Raw genomic sequence first — 20846 nt, 5'->3', positions numbered from 1 at the left:
TATATAAAAAATATAATTAAAAATATTAATATTGCATATGGCAGGAAATATCACTATATTTGATATTATCAAATATCGGTCCAAGCCTAATAGTCATAATAACAGCATTTTGAACAACAGGAATTACAGTAGCGTCTAAAGATGAAGGTAAATCTAAATGATCTTATGGTTTATCACAGATTTCTCTCTCTCCCCAAAAGAGAAGAAAAGTAACTTTGATGTCAGGGTGCTTGTGTAAAAGATCATGGAGAACACCTGTGATAATGTAGAGTGAGTGTGGGCTCACAAATTAGAGCAGCTTATTATGACAGAACAGACAAACCTGCAGGTTTGGTTCAGGGCAACAATGTGAATGCACACACACAAACTCACACACCCTCACGTGTATTTAGGGTTTTCTTTGTTGAGCATGGTTTTCACCTCATGCATACCTCTACACAGGACCAACAGAAGCAGGTCAAGCAGAGCTTTCTCTTCCCTCAGGGAACCGTTCATCATCTGCTTTGACAGTTGAAAAGACTTTGGCACTAATATTCTTTTGGAGTTTCTGCTCCAGAGAAAATAATGAATGCAGCAGCAAAATAAGCTCCAATTTGTCCACCAGAACAGAAAACGGCATTTTATTTAATTCTGTTGATAAAAACACAATCAGGTTGAAGTAGAGGAAATGTGGGGGGGGGGGGTGTAATTCTCTCTGTAATTCTCTTCGAGAGAGACACTTGCTTGTAAAATGGTGATGATATGTGACCCTGAGGCCCCTTTACCTTCACAGTTAATTTGTAAGGAGAGAAACTAGCAATCTGGGTCTGGTAAAAGCCTGTAGGCTTTCCTTTTTTCTTTCTAGCCTTTTAATACACAGTAAATATTGTCCCAAATTACACATTGTTAAACTGAACTGAAATGAGGAGATTGCATTTGAAGAGTAAGTGTGTACGTATGTATGTATGTATGTTGTGGCTCCTGGTGTTTGTGTGATAGATGGATGTGAAGGATAGAAGAGATTTACTGATATCCTGTGTCTAATCCCCCTCCTCTGCAGTCACAAGGTTAGTCCGGGATAAGATTAAGATAGCCTTTATTAGTCCCACAGTGGGGAAATTCACAATAACGATAAATGTGTGATGCTTGTAAACATTTTCAGTCCTAAACCAATACAGTACATGCATGACCTGGCTGTCTCGTTCAGAAATAGTATGATAGTGTGTGCATGTGTTAGTTTGAACTGTGTGGTTGTTTTATCTTTGTAGATTTGAAGCCAGTTGGAGATTTATTTTTCTGGGGAAGGTTGAGGGATTTGAACACGTCAAGCTCTGGTTAGTGATTTCGATCCTGTCCAGACCACATACAGTGGCACCAGGAAGTCAGACTCCTTTTTTTTTTTTTTTTTTACACATTTTATTGTGTTATAGATTTAAGTTTAAAAGGTTATGCTTATCAATCTTTACTCAATAACCCAAAATGACAAAGTAAAAACATGTTTTCAGAATTTTTTGGCACTGAAATTTTGGGTATATACAAAGGTGTATATAGTGTTTCACAATATACACTGCATCTCTAGACATAAACCAAGCCACAAAGTCAAATAAGCTCTCTGTAGACCTCCATGATAACATTGTGGTGAGACGTAGATGAGTGGAACAGTACAAAACCATTTCCAAAGCTTTGAGTGTTCCCAGAACACATTGGCCTCAATAATTGAAATGGAAGAAATTTGGAACCAGGACTCTTCCTAGAGTTGGCTGTCCGACCAAACTGAGTAACCTGCCAGAGCTACGCACTATTTGCAAACACCAGACACTGCCCATCCCTATGGTGAAGCACGGTAGTGGCAGCATCATAATACAGGGGGGCTTCACAGTGGCAGAGACAGGGACACTGGTCAGAACTGAGGAAAAAATGGGGCCAAATACAGAGAGGTTCTGGAAGAAAGCTGGTCCAGAGTGCACAAAACCTGAGACTGAGGCGACTTGTCCTTGAGTGGTCCAGCCAGAGCCCAGACTTAAACCTCACAGAACATCTGTGGAGAGACCTGAAGGTGGCAGCTCACAGACCCTTCTCATCCAGTCTGATGGAACTGGAGAGGATCTGCCAGGAAAATATGGGATGGACTGCCCAAATCCATAAAATCAATAAAATGCCCAAAGCTTGTAGAAATGTACCCAAGAAGACTCCAAATAATTTCTTCTTCAAAGTATTAAATTAAGGGTCTAAATGAGAGATTCCAGTTTTTGATTCTTAATACATTTGCAGAAATGTCTAAAAACATGTTTTCACTTTGTCATTATGCATTTTTGAGTGTAGATAGATGGGAAATGTGATGGGGTCAGAATACTTTCTGAAGCCACTGTTTGTATGTCTTTCCCACCTTTTTATCTTTAAGGCTCTCCCTCTTTAGTCTTATATTGTGCTTTCTTTCTTTCCATTTTCATCCCCCCCTGTAGCTCTCCTGTACCCCGCTCAGTCATACTGTATAGTTCCTGAGTATGAAGCAAAGCCCATAAAGATAGCCATCCCAGATCAAAGGCCCGTGCTGTCCCATAAAGCAGGATCAAAGCCTGAAGTGAGCACAACGTTGTCATAACTTCTTAAAGCTGGCTGAGCAGCTGGCCAGGCCTCAGCTGGATAAAGGTGGCTTGTTGCTGCTGGCTGCTTATGATTATCGTCACTCTTTGAGAGGGATAAACCACTACATGTGTCTGGACTGTGGCAAAATGTATTTAGGTTTGTAGGACTTAGTTTTCTTTCATGGTCATTTGACTGTGGTCGATCAGTTACACAACTAAAGTTATTTACATTGCAAGTCTGAAAAATTGCGTCTCTCTGAAGTCTTGAAGTGGTTCTGCTCTGCTTTTCAGAGAGGTGAGACTCATTTCTCCTGAACAGGAGCTGTTTGTCATTGCGGCGTCAGCAGGCGCACAGATAAAATGAGCTGTGGCTTTTTAAAGGGGAAAAAAAAGTGTTGTGGTGCACACAAGCCTCTCCTCTTTCCTCTTCTTCTAAATGAACAAAACAAAAATCCCATCGCCACGCACCAAAATAACTTGACCACATGTAAATCAATTAGTGTGTGCAACAGCAGTAACAGTCAGTCAGTGAAGTACTGGTTCTCAAAATGGAGTGGGAATCCCCAGATGTTAAAGTGTCTTAGTGCTTTTTAACTTACTGTTTATCCATCAAGAATGATCTGTTTATTTATTTTGCTATGGTTTCAATATATACAGTATAAACTGTGCCGAGGGGAAACGGACTAAATCGTACACATACATAATTCTGTTCATAAATGAAAGAAGAGAGAGCATGAAAAGATTAAGACTGTCTGAACTAAACAACTGATTATTTGATAAAATCAGTTGATTGAGTAAATAACAAAAACATGCACAATGCTGGATATAAACCATCTACATTGAAGTTTTTTGTTTGTTTTTTGCTATAACTTTTAAGTTTCAGTTGTTTCCTTGAGCCAAGAGTAAATAGTGGCTCTTAATCCTTAAGTCAATGAAATGTCAGAAAAAAGTTAGAAATGATCATCACAGTTTCCCACAGTCCAAGTGGAAATATTCAAAATGTCCACCTGTGGGACCCTTCGGCCTTTGCAGCACTAAGTGAGGTGTGTTTCAGTCTGTACCCGACTCCTCATAGTCACACAACCTTGACAAATTACACAATGTTTGAAAGCTGTAAGACTGATATTTCTATCTGTGCAAAGGGTTCCAGTGTCCCCAGTCACTGCAGCAGCTGCTGACACAGAGCTGGTTCAGACTTGTGGCTCTGCCTCTCAAGGTCCAAATTATATATGACGGGCTTTATATTCACTTTTTTATGCCAAGAAAAATAAGTGAGGCAAAGAAACCATACATTTCTGCCATGTTTGTGCCTCTGCACCTTCAGCTCATTGTCTCTTATCCTCACTCAGAATTTTTGGTAAAATTTGGAGAGTTACTTTTCTCAGCAGACCAGGGTTATCACTGTTATCGCTGCTTCACTTGGATTTCACAGGTTTGTACCTGTAGTGTATGCAGCAGATTGGATCTGTCACATTTTCAAAAAAAGTCGTGTTCAAACAAATTTCATATACACATAATTCATTCAAACTAATTTGAACATAATCCATAGAGTGTACTGTAGGTGCTCTGAGGAGGTTGTAAACCTGTGGTGGTGAGCTTGTTGTCATTGGGGAGAAAGGCAGCACTTTGTGTGCTTTCTGTCATATTGTCAACGATGATATAAATGAAATAATCCAACTTATTGCAGGATGATTCAGAGCCATGACTATTGGGTCAGCATGGCCTTGCTCAATCATGACCTTCATTTTTGTTTTATTTTATTGACAGGTCAATGAGGCAGTAATACTTGAAGCTGAAATGTTAGCTGTAAGAATTCCCTCTCTGGATTATAGTCTGATTCACACATGCACCGTAAATTCAAACAAGTAGTTACAGTTTGAATATTTTCTTCCCTCACAGATTCAAACAATGAATTTTGAATAAACAGCAGCAGCTCTACAGCAGATCAATAGTTGTTGTCCAAAGTCTGACTTCACTCTCACTTGGAATAATGGTCTCAGACTTTTGGACCCCACTGACTGTGTCTTTGTGTGTGTGTATGTATGTGTATATCACATTCATATAATATACACACATAGTTTGACACTAACACAACCAGACAACACCCCTTTTGTAGATGAACACCAGGTTTCTTATGAACCACTATTTATTTTGTGCTCGCATTTCCTCTGCTGCACTTTGTGAACTTTTACTTGGAATTTTCCAGACCCCTCCACCCCCAGCACACTCCCTGACACACACACACACACACACACTCCCGCACACACACACTCCCTAACACACACACACACACACACACACACTCTGAGGGAAGGGAGGACAGGTTTTGACTCAGCCATCATCATTAAGGCTGCCGGCCTCAGGGCGCCAACTATCGCAAGGTTTCCTGAAATCGTCTTGGTCAAAAATAACCATCTAGCCTGATATCATCTTTGTTTTATTTCCTCCTTATGAGAAACATCTGATCTTTGTTTAAGCTACCATTGATAAATGAGGCTGAAGCAACTGTCAGATGCACCAGGTGTCTTTATATCACCAGACAAACCTGAGATGTCACAGCAGCCGGGGGGGGGGGGGGGGGAATCAGTGGAAAGAAACACTACCGCATAAAGGGCGTTCCTAAGAAAGGGAAAGAGAAGAAACAGCGACCCCGCAGCTATCATGTCCTCACATGACCCACAGTCAGACAAAAGCACAGAGGAAAACAGATTGATGGTGTGGTGCAAGGAAGTAATAATGAAGTAAGAAAAGTGGTGCAGAGTGAAAAATGAACCTTGTATAAAAAAAAAATAATGACATCGCCCTTTTCTTTCTCTACTTTGTCTAATAATGAATGACATCAAAGAGACCGTCAGAGTGGAGCTACACGCTACAGGTCAACATGAGATCAGATGTCAGTACAGGACTGAGGAATTAGCAATAGGAGTGAGTTTATGGCAGTGAAATCCACAAGTGTTATGACAGTAATGTGTTTATTATACTTTCTTCAATATACCTGATTTCAAATGAAAGAATGACTGTGACACAAAAAGGGTAAAGTGATGATTTTTAGCTTTGAGGTAGTTTGTACTGGCTGTACAGGGAAGGATTCATGTCCTTTTTAGCCTTTGGGGACCGAGCACTGAAAGGGCTGCACTTTCTACAGGATTAATTTTATTGGTTTTCACCTGTTAAGGAAAACATCACGGTCAGGCTGCCCACATGTTTATGTATGGGTAAGACTTAGACAGATCACTGCCTAATTTGTATCTCAAATAAGAAATGCTGCCTTTGCTGAGACATGTGTCTTGGTCTTTTATTCATGGTGAAGCACTTGGTTTACACAAACCTTTTTGATGAAATGACTCATCTTGTTTTAACACGGTGCCTTGGCTTTAAGAGGGGAATCCACTGGCTCAAATAAATGGGCTTTGTATGTGGAGAGGTAGGGCTGTGTCGGGTTGAGCCAAAGGTTTCTCTGTGCACTGTGGTTCTTGTAGTTCTTTGGGTTTTTTTTGTTTGTTTTTTTTTTTTTAATTCCTGCTCCTTGCTCATTTCTGTGCTGGTCTTCTTTTCAAGCAGGCTGCACGAACCAGATTCCTGTGGGAGGAAGTTAAAGGCTCTTTGGTGCAGCAGCAGGTGTAAACCATTGGTTCCACCTCTGGAGGTCTTCTAGGAAAAGCCCACAGCTCTCGCTGACCACACATACCCACTTACAGTTGGCTTGCGTACAGATATAGTCAACCATGCAGTGTACAGATGGCAGGTTAAGGATTTCTGGATTCAGATTTTCTGTCCAGGCACATTCATTCACCTGGAACAAAGATTCTTGCTTGTGCTCCCCTCTAGTTACCGACTGTTTTTTAAATTTCTTGTAGAAAGTTTTTCTAATCACATAAATTGCTACAGCTATGGGTTAATAGCATAACATCCTGACCTGTACCAGGTGACCCCCCCACCCCCCACCCTCGCCTGTGCACAGCTCTGGGTCCGTGAACGTAGAGTCATAAAGATGAGACATGGAACAGCCCTAATAAAGACGTCACTCTGACTGACAGCTTGTAACTATTGGCTACAGTACTCAAGTCCGGTCTGCATGTCTGGAATTTTTTGCGCGCCCATATTTCACCTCCAAGAATTCAGGGGTATGGCAGGTGCAACCAGAAAAGGCCATGCTCACCACTGATGCAGCCGTCCAAGAAAAATCACACACACACACACACACACACACACACACAGACATGAATATATAGACAACCATTTTCACTGCTTCAGGATATAGATATGATTAGCTTAGATAAGTCGATTGCTATGAAAATAATCAGCTATTTTTCACATACAAAAAAACAACATTCCCTAGTTTTAGCTTCTTTTTTGTGCAGATTTCCTCTTTTCTTCATCTGATGTGATCATAAAGTAAATATCTTATGGGCATGTTGATGTCTCCACTTTGGCTTTGTCATGGGTATTTTTCTAACATTTTAGAGATCAAACATGTAATTGATTACAAAAACAATCAAACTTTTGCCAGTTTTGCTTGACAAATAACTCAGTCGTCGCAATTAATCAATTATCAAAATAACTTTCTCTATATTATAATTGTCTTAATAATTTTCTTATTTGTTTATTTATAAATATATATATCTATATATATATCTTTTAATATATATTTATTTACATTTTATTTTTAAAATCATTTTCTGTTGAACGACTAATTGATTATCAACTAACAGAAATAGGTTAAAGTGATGGTTTGGGTTATTTGACATGGGGTCGTGTGAGGTACTTATCTATAGTCAGTGTGTCACCTGCAGTAGATTCTGACTATAGAGAAGTGTTTAACACAACCGAATTTCCACTGCTCAACAGTTGTTGTACGTTTTCCGTGCAAACATGTGTCTGGTTGTGTTTCCCCCCATGTGATAATGAGAGGAGAGAGTCCCCAGCTGACCTCCATTTAAACTCTGTGTTTAAACAGCACAGGCCTGATCCAGTGTTTATTGGAGGCCTGTTAGAAACGTGATGCCCTGTGAATCACACTGTGTTACTGCTGAATCTAACGCACCTCAGAACATCGAGGTTCCCTCATAACTTATTATCAACACCGATTCCACCAGTGGCCTTTAGGTTTGATCCCTGACAAAACTGTCTTCAGATTTCTTTCTTATGTTTTTATGTCACATACTTGAGGTGAGAACAGTCTGGAGAAGAGTGTTAAAGAAACTATTGGAAGCATTTAGATACACAAAGTGTGCACTTTATAGCACTTCTTTGTGGGTATTTCTCTTACCCGTTGAGTTACAGCTATAAAAGTGTTTACACTGTTGAATTTTATGACCTGTTTACAGAAACACAGCTCTGCTAACCATCGCTTCATCTTAATTCATTTACAGGCTGTTAAGTGAGACCAAACTCACTTGTCCTGTGCTGCTTAAAAGGCTGATACATTTTGAATTGTAGCTACTTTAGCCTCAGGCCTATTTAGATTAAAACGTTTGCATATAAATATATTCAATTCAAACATTAAGTTTGTTTATTGAACTGTGTGTATTTCACAAACCATTAGCTCTGATGTAGTTTTATTCTCTACCCCTATGGGCCTATTTAATATTTACAGTCTGATTAATGTCATCCTACTGTACACATAGACTCACTTTGGGGGATTGTTAATATCCCTCTCTGTATTCTGCTTTAGCCATAAGAGACTTTGTGTAAATATCCACACACACTTATCAGGCACAGTGCACAGTGTTTTTCTGCCTAACTAGTCTCATGATGTCATTTGGACGGGAGCGCTGTTAGCCTGGGCCTATTTCACGGCTAGGTCGAGCCTCTAATTGTGTGTAGCGTTCCAGCAAGGCACTAATCAGGGCGAGGCAGACCCAGCAGCCTGACGGTTGACACTAATTGCTCTTGCTCAGACATGAAGGCCTTGTTCATGAAATATTTACCCACCCATCTGTTGACAGTTAACCCCCACCACCCCAACATCCCCCACCCCCACCTGGCACAGATATAGACACTTATGTTCAATCACACACACGCACACACACACACACACACATGCACATTCATGAAATGTGAATCAAGTATGGTCACATTTACATGTACTCTATAAGTTGTTTTTTTGTTGTTCAAGTACCAAACTGAGGAAGATCCCTCACACTCGGCAGACGTTTTCATTTGTTCGAAGAAAAATATGAAATTTGAAGAGAACAAATTTAGATGGACATTTTCTGAACACTACTACTGCTGTGGCTACTACTATGCTCTATATGTACAAGGTGGTGCCTCCCCTTTACACATGAACAGCCTCATCTCTCACAGATATATTTTTGCACATATCCTTAAGATAATTAAGTCTTGGTGTCCGACTGTATAGTATCAGTCTTGTGGGATTTCAGGTTGTGTGATGAAGGCCTGGTTAATCACTACAATGCGAATAAACAAAATAAATGCAGAGGCCCTTGTTCTGGAAATGCAGGTCCTTAGTGTGTGTAGCGCTGTTAACATTTTGACACAGGTTGGCTTTTGTAGCTACAGACTTTTCATACTTCAACAAAGTGCTTGTTGTATTCTCAAACCGTGTCTCACACCCTCTCCCCAGCACCTTCCTAACTTCACACGTCTTGACAATTTTGGTAACTTTCCAAAACTGACAGTCCAACATTTATACCCACTTCATGCTTTGATCGGCCACATGTGTGGAAGTGTGAAAGCATGCAAGTTTTGAACTCCTCTACTATTTCTCTGCTACTACCAATGTTTCAAACTGGCTGAGGATTTACTGGTGGTGCAGCCTGTGTCCGATGTGCACACAGAGTCTCATGACGTTTAGAGTGGGAGATTGATATCCAGGTTATTTTCAGTGGACACATTGTAGAGATGTCACGTAAACGCCTCACATGCAGACAAGCGGTAGATCCTACAATTTATAGATGTTCCGTAAACTCCTCATATGCAGACTATTGATAGATGATACAATTTGCAGGCATTCCCTAAACGCCTCTAATCCACACTCAGTTATTACAGCGCATGCAACTCAGATGGGTACGTGTCCATAAAAGAGTGAAATAAGGTGCTGTTAGAATTACCTCAGTTGAAACTGGGTGATTTTATCTACCTGGGTGTGTCTTAATCTACCTGGGCGGGTCACCCAAGTCGAACCTATGTCTGGGAAAATGCAGATTATGTAATGTCACTTTCATCGTGTAAAATTGAGGGCTATGAAAGCCTTCAAAAGGAGACTTTGCAAAACTGTAAGTGGTTATTCTCACATGTTTGATTCATCTCAGCCCTCTGTACGTGAACAGGCTTTCACCCAGCCTTCAAGTCTGGCCAAAAAACAGATATAAACACTTTCACCTTTAGATGCTGTTGGATGAGTCTTTGTACACGTCATTTTCAAGCATACCCTGGCTCTGAATTAGTCGCCGCTGTACGTTTCTCACGGTGTGATCTACAACCACCAGTTTGTAGTGCCCAAAGATTTCACCACTTTTCTCTCACGATTGTCAACTTTTGCTCACGTTGGCCCAAAATTGGACAACTTGTAGGGCTGTGAAGCAGACACACTCAAACATGGCTTAGTCTCAATCATACTCAGTCCCCAACTGCCTCTCTGTTTCTCCCCTCTGTCAGCACAGTGCTGAGTGAGCAGCTGGTGGTCTGTGTTTACCTTATTAATTAGCCCAGTGATCCAGAAACACTCTCCCTCTGGTAAATAGAATAACACTGAAAGGTTACTCAGGGCTCGGAGCAGAGGCGAAAGAAAATATGAGAGAGGGCAGGAGCCAAGGAAAGGAAGACAGAGGAGTGGGAAGACAGACAGAAAGAGAGAGAGAGAGAGAAAGTTGGAAAGAGAGAGAGAGAGAGAGTGTGTCTGCATTTAAAGTTTGCTTTAGAGCTGTCATGAGTAGAAGTGATCAGAGTCGGGGAGGAAACCTGACACGGTGGGTTGTCATCCTGCAGAATTTAGAGCCTCTGTGATCATCAGTCAACACTATGCTAACCGTCGGCCACACCACCACCTGCTGTTTCCTTTACCCCCTTCCTTTATGTTTGTAATGTGCACAAGGTGTGATGGTGTTTTATCCCTGCTCTGTCTGAGGAACAGAGATTGATCCCCGCTTGTTAAATCTTGAATTCCTTTCCCAAAATTGCTATGAAAAGGTCACCTGAGTTTTATGAGAGCAGCATAAATTACTGCAATTGACTTGATGGATTCTTGATCTGTCTCATCTTTGTCGTTTAAAAGTCTGGGGCCAAATGGCCGACTCAGGTATGCAACGCATCTCTCCAATTGGCTGAAATGCATGCTGATTGGAGCGCCAAGGACCAAAATTCAAAACAGACCTTTAGTAGACAAATAGATATGCCTTAAAGCACTTTCATGAATCCATTCCAACCATTTCCAATAACTTGGCTCCTCCATTTTTGGGCCATATCTCTGTCCCGAGGTCTGCAGTTCCAGGCCATACATGGAAAAGCCAAGAGACGGAGCACAGTGAAAAGAATTACATTAGCAATACAGAGTTTTCCCTTGGCTACTAGTTCAAAGACGGGAAGAGAAAATGTGGCTTTCATTAGGCATTGTTGGTTTAAACCAGGGTAAAGGTCACTTTAAAAGTCGTCCTCACAGAAAAACTCAGAAATCATGAATAATTCAGTATTTTAGTGCATGGACAAGTTTCCCAAAGCTGGAATCCAAATATGTGATTCTAATCTATAATTTAATTAAGTAAACTTAAATACTTTTTACATATGAATCTCCAGAGTTGGAGAACTCATGCCCCCTTTGTGTGTGTGTCTGTGTGTCTGTGTGTGTGTTTTAGACTAAACCTAAACTCTATACCCATGCCACTTGACATCTGGCTGTCATGTTAATGTGTCCAGTGAATCTTTAAACAGGATTTACTGCCTTCCTACAACCCGCCCCCGTGGAGTAAAATTCTTCGCCAATAGCTCTAGTTAGTTTGTGCTTCCAATTACCACTAATTATGACATTCCAAAAGACTTTACTTTGACGGAAAAACAGGCTAAAATACAACAACAGCCTCTTTGGCCCCTCTGGCCAGATTGCTTAAATCACAGTTCAAATGTCCGGAGTGCTAATGACCTAATTGGCTTTGGCAGAGAACGACCTCAGACCTCACTTCCTGTTCTGTGGTGCCATTTGGGGGGTAAATTAAGGCCACTTTCTTTACAGTAACGATGTGAAAACAGTCTGTGATTTACTGAGAATTTTTTTTTTTTAAGTGCTTTTAGCTTTTAGTTAGGGTTATTAAAGCAGAACATTTATCTTTACAAATGAGGTTTGTCTGAAAACTTATAATTCAAGGAGTGGTCCATCTGTTCCCTCTGCCCTTTGTCTGTGGTGGAGTCTGGCTGGTTATTAATGGCATCACCGTGTAGACTCTACTCTCCTCTCCACTAATCAACTTAAAAACCTCCGCCTCTGAAAATACCTGCACTGAGCATAAAGGTGGAAGATTTCTGCCATGAAACTGCTTAGCGTCTCATCTCATGATTAATGTAGTCACTAGATAACTAAACAAGAGCCACACTGTACCACACAATACATGTATGGTATCAATACAAATATCACAGCTGATCATTTCCCCTTTCAAGTTAATGTTTCACATTGTAACTGCAAGTGGTAAATGGACTGCACTTATGTAATGATTATCAAGTCTTCACAATGGAAGCCACGTTCACCCATTCACACACACATTCATCCAGCACTTAACTACACGTACAACACTTTTCTGCCATAGATAGACATTCACACATTTGGGGTTCAGTAACTTGCCCAAGGACACTTCGAAATGTGGACTGGAGGAGCTGGGAATCGAAGCACCAACCGCCTGATTAGTGGAGGAGCCGCTCTACCTCCTGAGCCACAGCTGCCCCCTGACGTATATTAACTTCAATTAAATGTTTGCCTTTGGAAAACAGCAGGGTGCAATATTAAGTAGCAAGATTCAAAAATAAACCTGTTGCACTTTTGTTTTAAAGCACAGTTTTACAATGAGAACATAGTAAACTGGACGTAGCTAAAGTCCTTAAACAAGGCACTAATACCCTGTTCACACATTAAACACATTCACAGAACGCATTGGAATCAGATCAGCCAAACCACATTTGTAGGTGGTCGGGCTCACATTGTGATTGGATCTCAGCCAGATGTAAATGCCATCCATACAGTGTGACCACATTCTCAATTACAACTCCATCCAACCAGTTGAAAGGTCAGATAACTCCACCTCTCCATCCTAGGAGACCCCTTCCTCAGCAGATGATGTACAGCGGCATCGCTTTCTTTGACCTTGGACCCCGACATGTTTGTTGACAAGTCAGCCAGCCCCCCCCCTCACCAATTCACATATTGAAATCCAACCACAGTCCAGGCACATGTGAGATGACAAGAATGCATTTTAATAACATTTGTAAATAAAGGACACTGAATCTTTTTATTGGCTTAATTTTTTTTTTTACCAAATCAACTTTTTGGGGCTACAAGACCTTTCCAGATTTGAGGATATCACAGACTCTACTGGCTTTTCATCACCCTCCTCGTACCGTGCACCCCTTACATACACTCGCCTGTGTCTCCCCCTGACCCCTTCAGCCTGTGTTATTCGCTCTATCTCCTGCAGCCCTGCTGTGACCACAGGGCCATATCTGATTCTCCTACTTCCTCCTCTTCTTCCCGACTTATCTCCTCCACCCGGGGTGTTTGCTGCTCACGGCATACCAGAAGCTACCCCATCGCTCCCAGGAGGAGCTAACGAGAAGTCCAGACAGATCTCGAGCCGCTGAAGGCTTCATAAGCCTCTCTCTGTGTGTGTGTGTGTGTGTGTGTGTGTGTGTGTGTGTGTGTGTGTGTGTGTGTGTGTGTGTGTGTGTGTGTGTGTGTTTAATGATAGCTAGTGTGGCTGAGTGTAGAGCTCTTTATTGATTGATTTGACTGCCTTGAAAAGATTTTTGTGTGGTTGTTGTTCACTTATCATGTAGTGTCTCAGGTTCAGACTAAAATGTTGTTAAACAGTTAGTGGGGCTTGATTTCCATCCTGTTGTTAATGTTTATTTCTTGCGTGTCATAAGTCATCTGTGTGTGGCTCATGTGTATTAGAAACAGAAATAAGACTGTCTGTCACATCTGAAAGGAATTTGGAAAAAGGAGCAAAGACTGTTATGATAAGTTGAGTGAAAAGTGGTTTTGACAGCCACATCAGTTTTAATGTTTTCAGTGGTGCAGTACCCAAGGTGCGTGCTGCTGCAGCTGGATACAGAAAAGACAGCAGATCATGAAGAAAAGATGTCCACTCAGGAATCTGTTTTCGATCGGCTTGAAAATATAAACCTGATTTATCTCCCTCCTTTTGTTTTTCAGCCCTGCAAGGCCCTTTCGATTCCCGAAAAGGTAAGACCTGCCAGAAATGGATTCTGGATTGCAATGTCTCCCTCCTCCTCCTCCTCCCTTTATTCCTGTCATCCATCCATCACTGCTCCTGTGGCGCTATCATTCCTCAGTAGTGAGTCATGAGAGTTATCGATGAGAGTTGTGTGTCTCTCTGTGTACCTGGCCTTTGTTAACCAGCAGTTTAGATCTCATCTCTCCATGATACTGCAGTAAACTCCAGGAGACTGTTTAATAGAGGAGTAAAGCTTTTGCAGGGCTGTGTCGAGTTTTGCACAGAGATGGAGACTCATTATACAAAGCCTGAACCTGCTGCTAACACTACAGCTAATCAAGCAGGACCGATTGGGCTACATTTGATATTTTACATTTCTTTTTCTTGTCAACAGCATGTTCACTAACTTTAAGTCTCCGTCTGGTTCCAGCTACGCTGAGCTGATAGCTGATTGGCCGGTGGTGGTGCTGGGGGTGTGCACAGTGCTCATTGTGGTGTGTGCCCTTGTGGGTGTCCTGGTGCCTGACCTCCCTGACTTCTCTGACCCGCTGCTGGTGAGTACAGTACCCATGATGCTCTCCTTTGTGGTTAAATGTCGTCAACCCTTCCTGCAACACAAAGCTCCCCCATAACCAGCCTGATCCCAGATCTGGAATACTGAGGACATGTGTTCGAGTTAGCAGCGAGATCAAACCCAAAAATATGAGTGGGTGCAAGGAGAAATCAGATTTTATGAGGCAGGATTACAGCTACACATATGCAGAGCACCAGCACTTTCACAGGTATTAAAGAAGTGTAAGTGTGATGTTGCAGTGTCATTAATGGATTTTCTGTGTAATTTTAAAGTTGAATACTAAAATGGTAAATTTGCATCGTTTCTACCAAAGTTTCATCTTGAACATTGTAAAAACACTGACTTGTCTCCATAAACATAACCTGTGTCCTTCTCTCTCTTCTCAAAGGGGTTTGAGCCACGGGGAACAGCCATTGGTCAGCGACTGGTCACATGGAACAACATGGTGAAGAACACAGGCTACAAAGCCACGCTGGCCAACTATCCCTTCAAATATGCTGACGAGCAGGCGAAAAAGTAACTTCACACACATCTCTTACACAATCCACACTTTATGGTTTCTTTAAATTCTTTTTGAAAGCATTTTAAAAAAGACAGAGTGAAACGAGCAACTGCTGAGTCCAGGAAAGTACAAAATAATTGAAAGAGTTTTGTTCCAAAAATTAGATTTTAGCATCTGGTTATTTAATAATAGTCTCGAAATTTCACTTCTCTCACTGCAGACTGTGGGGTGAGGGTGGGAGACAGAGGTAGAGGGGGAGCGAGGGGATGAGATGGATGAGATGGGAGGAGGGGGCCAGAGGAGTTGAAGGATACTGTTGACAGACATGCTGAAAAGTCTGAATCCCCTCCTGAAAGAAACAGGGCACGATGTAGAGATCTGTCCATCCACAAGGTCGTCGTCAGTGGGAGTCTGCTTGCTAATCAAGAGCAGGTCTTTGCATGTTTTCCATGTTCACTCTGCACGCTTTCATTCTCAGTTACAAAGCTGTTGCCTATATCTGATTTTTTTTTCTTTTTTCTTTTTTTTTTTTGTAATTTTGCTGCTTATAATTAAACATCAGGGAGGGCCATGGCTCTGGTGGTAAAGCAGGTTGGCCACTGTCCCCCGGGTTGGTGGTTCAATCCCCGGCTCCCCCGGATGCTGATGCGCTGTAGCGGCTCCTTACTGGAACCTAATTAAGCTTGACTGATAATGGTGGCAGCATATTTTGTTTAACGTCAACTGATTTTATTTGTCTCCCCACCTGTTTGGTTTTTAGTTGTCTTGACTCTGATATCCTAACAGCTGTCTGAGGTGAATGAAGTCGACATTGCAGTGAGGTCACAGCCCACTGAATCAGATTTGATCCTCGTGGCTAAGATTAGAATTTCTAACAACTGCATCTCCACTCTGCTGATTAGAAAATGGACCCTTTCAACCGCAGCCCGGATCTTCCTCTCTCTCTGTGACTGTCTTTGTCTCTGTCTCGCTCCACATGTCTGTCTGCGGATGTAATTGTGTACTTATATGTGTACGGTGCACAAGAGGCCTCTACTGCTGTCAGCAAGCCTCATCCCCTCTGTCTGTCAGCCCCTCAGTCTCTGTCTGACAGCCACCTGATTGCTCTGCCTTCCTGTTTGTAGCCGAGGATGTGATGCACACAGGAAGGCTGAAGCATAATCCTCACTTAAAGCATGGGCTTGTGGGCACTATACTACCTTATTCTTGCTATATCACATAAACACACACTCCAGAGACTCACCCCATCAGGCCTCAATCAGAGCTACTATTATGATTCTTATAGTAATGGCAGGAGTATCCCAGTCATGTAGAGAACCATTCATCTAGTTTTGGAGGGAAGAGTAATTACTGCTGCTTATTTCATCACTGAGCTTCAAATCTGCTTCCTTCGTTTTGCATCATGCTGACTCTGCAGCCTCGGACACAGGAACGTCTCTGTTCACTGTTTGTATGATTTCATAAATCACCAAACAGCCTCTTCCTGGGTTTGGATTAGTATTTGTGGTCTTGTGCCACTTTTTAGGGAGTATTTTCATCTCTAAAGAGGTCAAAACTCGGATGACGGCCACAAGCTGAAATGCATCAGTCTAATAAAGTTCTTCTGTTTACTGCAAGTGCTGCTGGAATTTGACCTCTTTGGACTTTTTCCTTTCTCCATGTACCTTGGAAGTAGGTGAAGTTGTGCCAGAAACCTTACATGGCTTCGTATTTTCATCTCTAGCCTTTTTTTTAAATTTTTTTTGTACAATTGATGATAATTCATCTAACATATATTCCAACAATGTAACAAAATCCTGCAAAGCTCAAAGAACAAAAAAGACAATATAAGACAAAGATTTGCTACTCTAACATTTGTAAGAACTCATTAAGAAGCAGAAGCAAACTCTGTTTCTCCATCAATTTTCCCAACTTTTTAAATGCTGCCATTGTCGTCAAAGCTTTGTTGACAGTACCAAACTTTATTGTTTTGCAGTCACCAAGAGCCCAGGTGGCCTGAAGACCACTTTGACAGAGACAAACGACAAGCAGAGTGGGACTTCAGTAAAGAGTTTTTCTGTGATGTGCCTGGTAAGTTTATGAATCATACCAATGGAACTTAAGAATATGTGTTAAACTGAAGTGAAAAAAATAACACAAATCTCACACAACTCCCAAAAGATTTTTGTATCATGTACCATAAATAAACCATCTTTCAAAATTTGATTACAATGTTCATGTCTCATGAGCAAAATAAAGTAGCACAGATGACTGGGTTATGTTAGATACCACACTCTGACCATGACCATCATGGATAAGGCCTCCATATTCTCTCAAATCTATTCTTTTCACTTTCCATTTGTACAATTAATAACATAATCGTGAGCCATAGCTTAAAGCAAGGTGGAGTGATAGACGTCCAGGTTAGAAGAATAGGATTCTTAGCAACCACCATCGTTGTATAAAAGTTTGAATCTGAAATTAATCTCAGTGTCAATCACAAGTGCAACATGCTGGTCTTCTGCACTTTGTTGGCCAGGTGGCTCATAGTGTTCAGATGGAAAGACTTTCCCAACTTTGATTATTTCAGGAGAGCTTGTTTCCTCCTTTAGGTCATAAAACTGTTTTCTTTATGCAGGTGACAGTTACTCTCGACTGGTGTTTGCATCAGCTGAGGGGAAGAACCTGTGGAGCATTCAGGCCATCAAATCAATGTGCAATCTGGACAACACAAGGGTATGTTTGTTGAGCAGTACAAACCTGGGTCATGGGGCCGGACTGGTAATGATGCATTAGGAGCCATCACGAGTTTTGTCAAAGATTTCTGGCTCCTGGTCTTTTTATGCCTCCATAAGGCCTCAGACAGTCAGAGACAGAGGCTTTATGTTTTCAGGTTGTCTCTCCCATTCTCAGTAACACCTCAACAGAGCTTCTTCAAGTCTGGCACAAACATTCATTAGGACTCAAGGATGAAATGATTTGAATCTGCTGGTTAAAGGTCAAAGTTCAGGGTTATGTTGACCTCACAAAACACATTTTTGGCCACAACACACAAATTCATACACTGATAATGACACAAGCTGTAACTCTAATTTAAATGTATGAGATAAAAAATTTAGTTTTCCAATTAGATAAAATTTAAAAAATACATTCCAAAGGGTCAAAGGTCAGCTTCACTGTGACATCACAATGTTCTGCAAAAACACTTCTGGCTATTATTCAATGCTGTAACTCAAGAGGAGGATATTGTGACCATATTTCCTGAAACTTAGCTGGTTGGCGGAGGCAAACAATCATGAGGCTGTGAATCTAGTTTGTCTGTTTCTACTTTTTTATCCACCTGTGCATTAATTATTTGTCTCTGTCCACAGGTGCGTTCCCACCGTGACTATTGGAGTCTTTGTCAGCGCACCAGTGACCGCTCCTGTTGCCCCAGCTGGACACTCGGTAACTACATTGCAGTCCTCACTAACAGGTCGTCCTGCCAGAAGATCACCGAACGCGATGTTTCACACACGCTCAAGATCCTGCGCTCGTGCGCCAAGTACTACCACAACGGCACACTGGGCCCCGACTGCTGGGACATGACCCTGCGACGGAAAGACCAGCTTAAATGTGCGAGTGTTCCCCGGAAGTGCACCAAGTACAACGCCGTCTACCAAATCCTTCACTTCCTGGTGGACAAGGACTTTCTCAGCCCCAAGAGCCTGGAGTATCCTCCACCTGTGCTCAAATACAGCATGCTCTTCTCACCCACGGAGAAAGGGGAGTCCATGATGAACATTTACTTGGACAATTTCGAGAACTGGAACTCATCAGATGGCGTCACCACGGTCACAGGGATCGAGTTCGGCATCAAACACGACCTCTTCCAGGACTACCTCCTCACAGACACAGTGTACCCCGCCATAGCCATAGTGATCGTCCTGCTGGTCATGTGTGTATACACGCGCTCAGTCTTCATCACACTCATGACAATAATAGCCATCATCAGCTCACTGATTGTGTCTTACTTCCTCTACCGGATGGTCTTCAACTTTGAGTTCTTCCCCTTCATGAACCTCACGGCGCTCATCATCCTCGTAGGCATTGGTGCAGATGACGCCTTTGTGCTTTGCGACGTGTGGAACTACACTAAGTTTGACAAACCCCACGCTGAGCTAGCAGAGACGGTCAGTGTGACCCTGCAGCATGCTGCCCTGTCTATGTTTGTCACCAGCTTCACCACCGCTGCAGCTTTTTATGCCAACTACGTCAGCAACATCACCGCCATTCGCTGTTTCGGCGTCTATGCTGGGACCGCTATTCTAGTCAACTATATTCTCATGGTGACGTGGCTCCCAGCCGTGGTGGTGCTACATGAACGCTACCTGCCAAACATGTTCACCTGCTCCAAGCCTCCGCACCAGCAGAGGGGTTACTGCACCCGGACGTTCTGGGCAGGTCTCTGTCAGAAGGCCAACAAATGTCTGTTTACCGTCTCTGAGGCGTCAAGGATCTTCTTTGAGAAGGTGCTACCCTGCATTGTCATCAAGCTGCGCTACCTCTGGCTCTTCTGGTTCCTCGCCATCACGGTGGGCGGGGCCTACGTGGTCTGCGTCAACCCAAAGATGAAGCTCCCGTCTCTGGAGCTGGCAGAGTTCCAGGTGTTCCGATCCTCTCACCCGTTCGAGCGCTACGATGCAGAATACAAGAAGCTTTTCATGTTTGAGAGGGTTCACCATGGCGAGGACCTTCACATGCCGATAACTATCATCTGGGGGGTGATGCCTTTGGATAACGGGGACCCCCTGAACCCCAAAAACAAGGGAAAGCTGATGCTGGATAGTAGCTTCAACATTTCCAGTCCAGCATCTCAGCTGTGGATCCTCAACTTCTGCCAGAAGCTGAGGAACCAGAGTTTTGTCTTTCAGTCAGAGGAGCAGGATTTCACCAGCTGCTTCATCGAGACGTTCAAACAGGTCGGTGCTGCATCCATAAGTATTAAAGTAATGATGTGTGCATTAGTAGACACTGAGGGAAATTCCACGTCATAAATTGAATGTGGCTTAATCATATAAACTTTTAAAATCTTATTACTTGTCTATAAAGCACTCAATGATCTTGGGGCCCAGATACATGCCTGATGTGCTATATGAAGCATCCAGACCTCTCAGGTCATCTGGGACAAGTTTACTCAGAAACAGACCCAAGCAGGGTGAAGCAGCTTTTAGTTTCTGTGCCCCTCACCTGTGGAACAAGCCTCCTGAACTCCTCCTGAACTGCTCATTTAAATCAGGGCTTACAACATTACTTTGCTGCATTCAACTTAATGTTCTATTTTTAATGTATTTCCATGTCTTTGTAAAGCACTTTGAATTGCCTTGCGTGCCTTTACCTAATGAGTCAACAAATGTAGTAATAATGACAATAAGCTTTATTTATACAGCACCTTTCAAAACGCTGTTACAAAGTGCTTTACAGGACAAGATAAAACTGAGGACGAACAATAAAAATGATAAAATAACTGTTTTTCATTTATTATTACTTAAAAATACTTTAAAGGGAGGAGATATAAGAGAAAAGTGCAACAATGAGGTCCAGTAAAAATGAGATTAAACATTCTAAAATTATTAAATTAATTAATAAAATAAGTACAGAAGGCCATAATGGCAAATATTTTTTATCCCATTATCTCAAGATAACAAGATATTAACAATACATTAACAATTTTTTGCTTTCTCTAGATGGTATCCCATTATCTTGAGACAATGAGCTTTGTTATGTTGAGACAACAAAATAATTAACCCATTATCTTGAGAAAACAAAAAATCTCTTTCTCCTGATAATAT

The 20846-nt window shown here is 41.9% G+C and overlaps 1 protein-coding gene across 3 annotated transcripts in view; it reads left to right on the top strand.

The window, feature by feature from the left end:
* The window catches only part of disp1 (dispatched homolog 1 (Drosophila)), an 89292-nt gene that overhangs the window by 65242 nt on the left and 3204 nt on the right, over window positions 1-20846 (top strand). For all 3 annotated transcript variants that reach the window (XM_071478584.1, XM_071478582.1, XM_071478583.1), the window contains 6 exons: window positions 13939-13968; window positions 14391-14514; window positions 14923-15050; window positions 17012-17106; window positions 17654-17751; window positions 18387-19976. In XM_071478584.1, coding sequence (XP_071334685.1) covers window positions 13939-13968; window positions 14391-14514; window positions 14923-15050; window positions 17012-17106; window positions 17654-17751; window positions 18387-19976 — 2065 coding nt within the window. The remainder of the gene's footprint in view (window positions 1-13938; window positions 13969-14390; window positions 14515-14922; window positions 15051-17011; window positions 17107-17653; window positions 17752-18386; window positions 19977-20846) is intronic.

This window comes from Trachinotus anak, unplaced genomic scaffold (genome assembly GCF_046630095.1).
Source record: "Trachinotus anak isolate AG129_WGS33_773 ecotype Australia unplaced genomic scaffold, CSIRO_AGI_Tana_v1 ptg000005l, whole genome shotgun sequence".
Lineage (NCBI taxonomy): Eukaryota > Metazoa > Chordata > Actinopteri > Carangiformes > Carangidae > Trachinotus > Trachinotus anak.
This window is presented reverse-complemented; position numbering and strand designations above follow the sequence as displayed.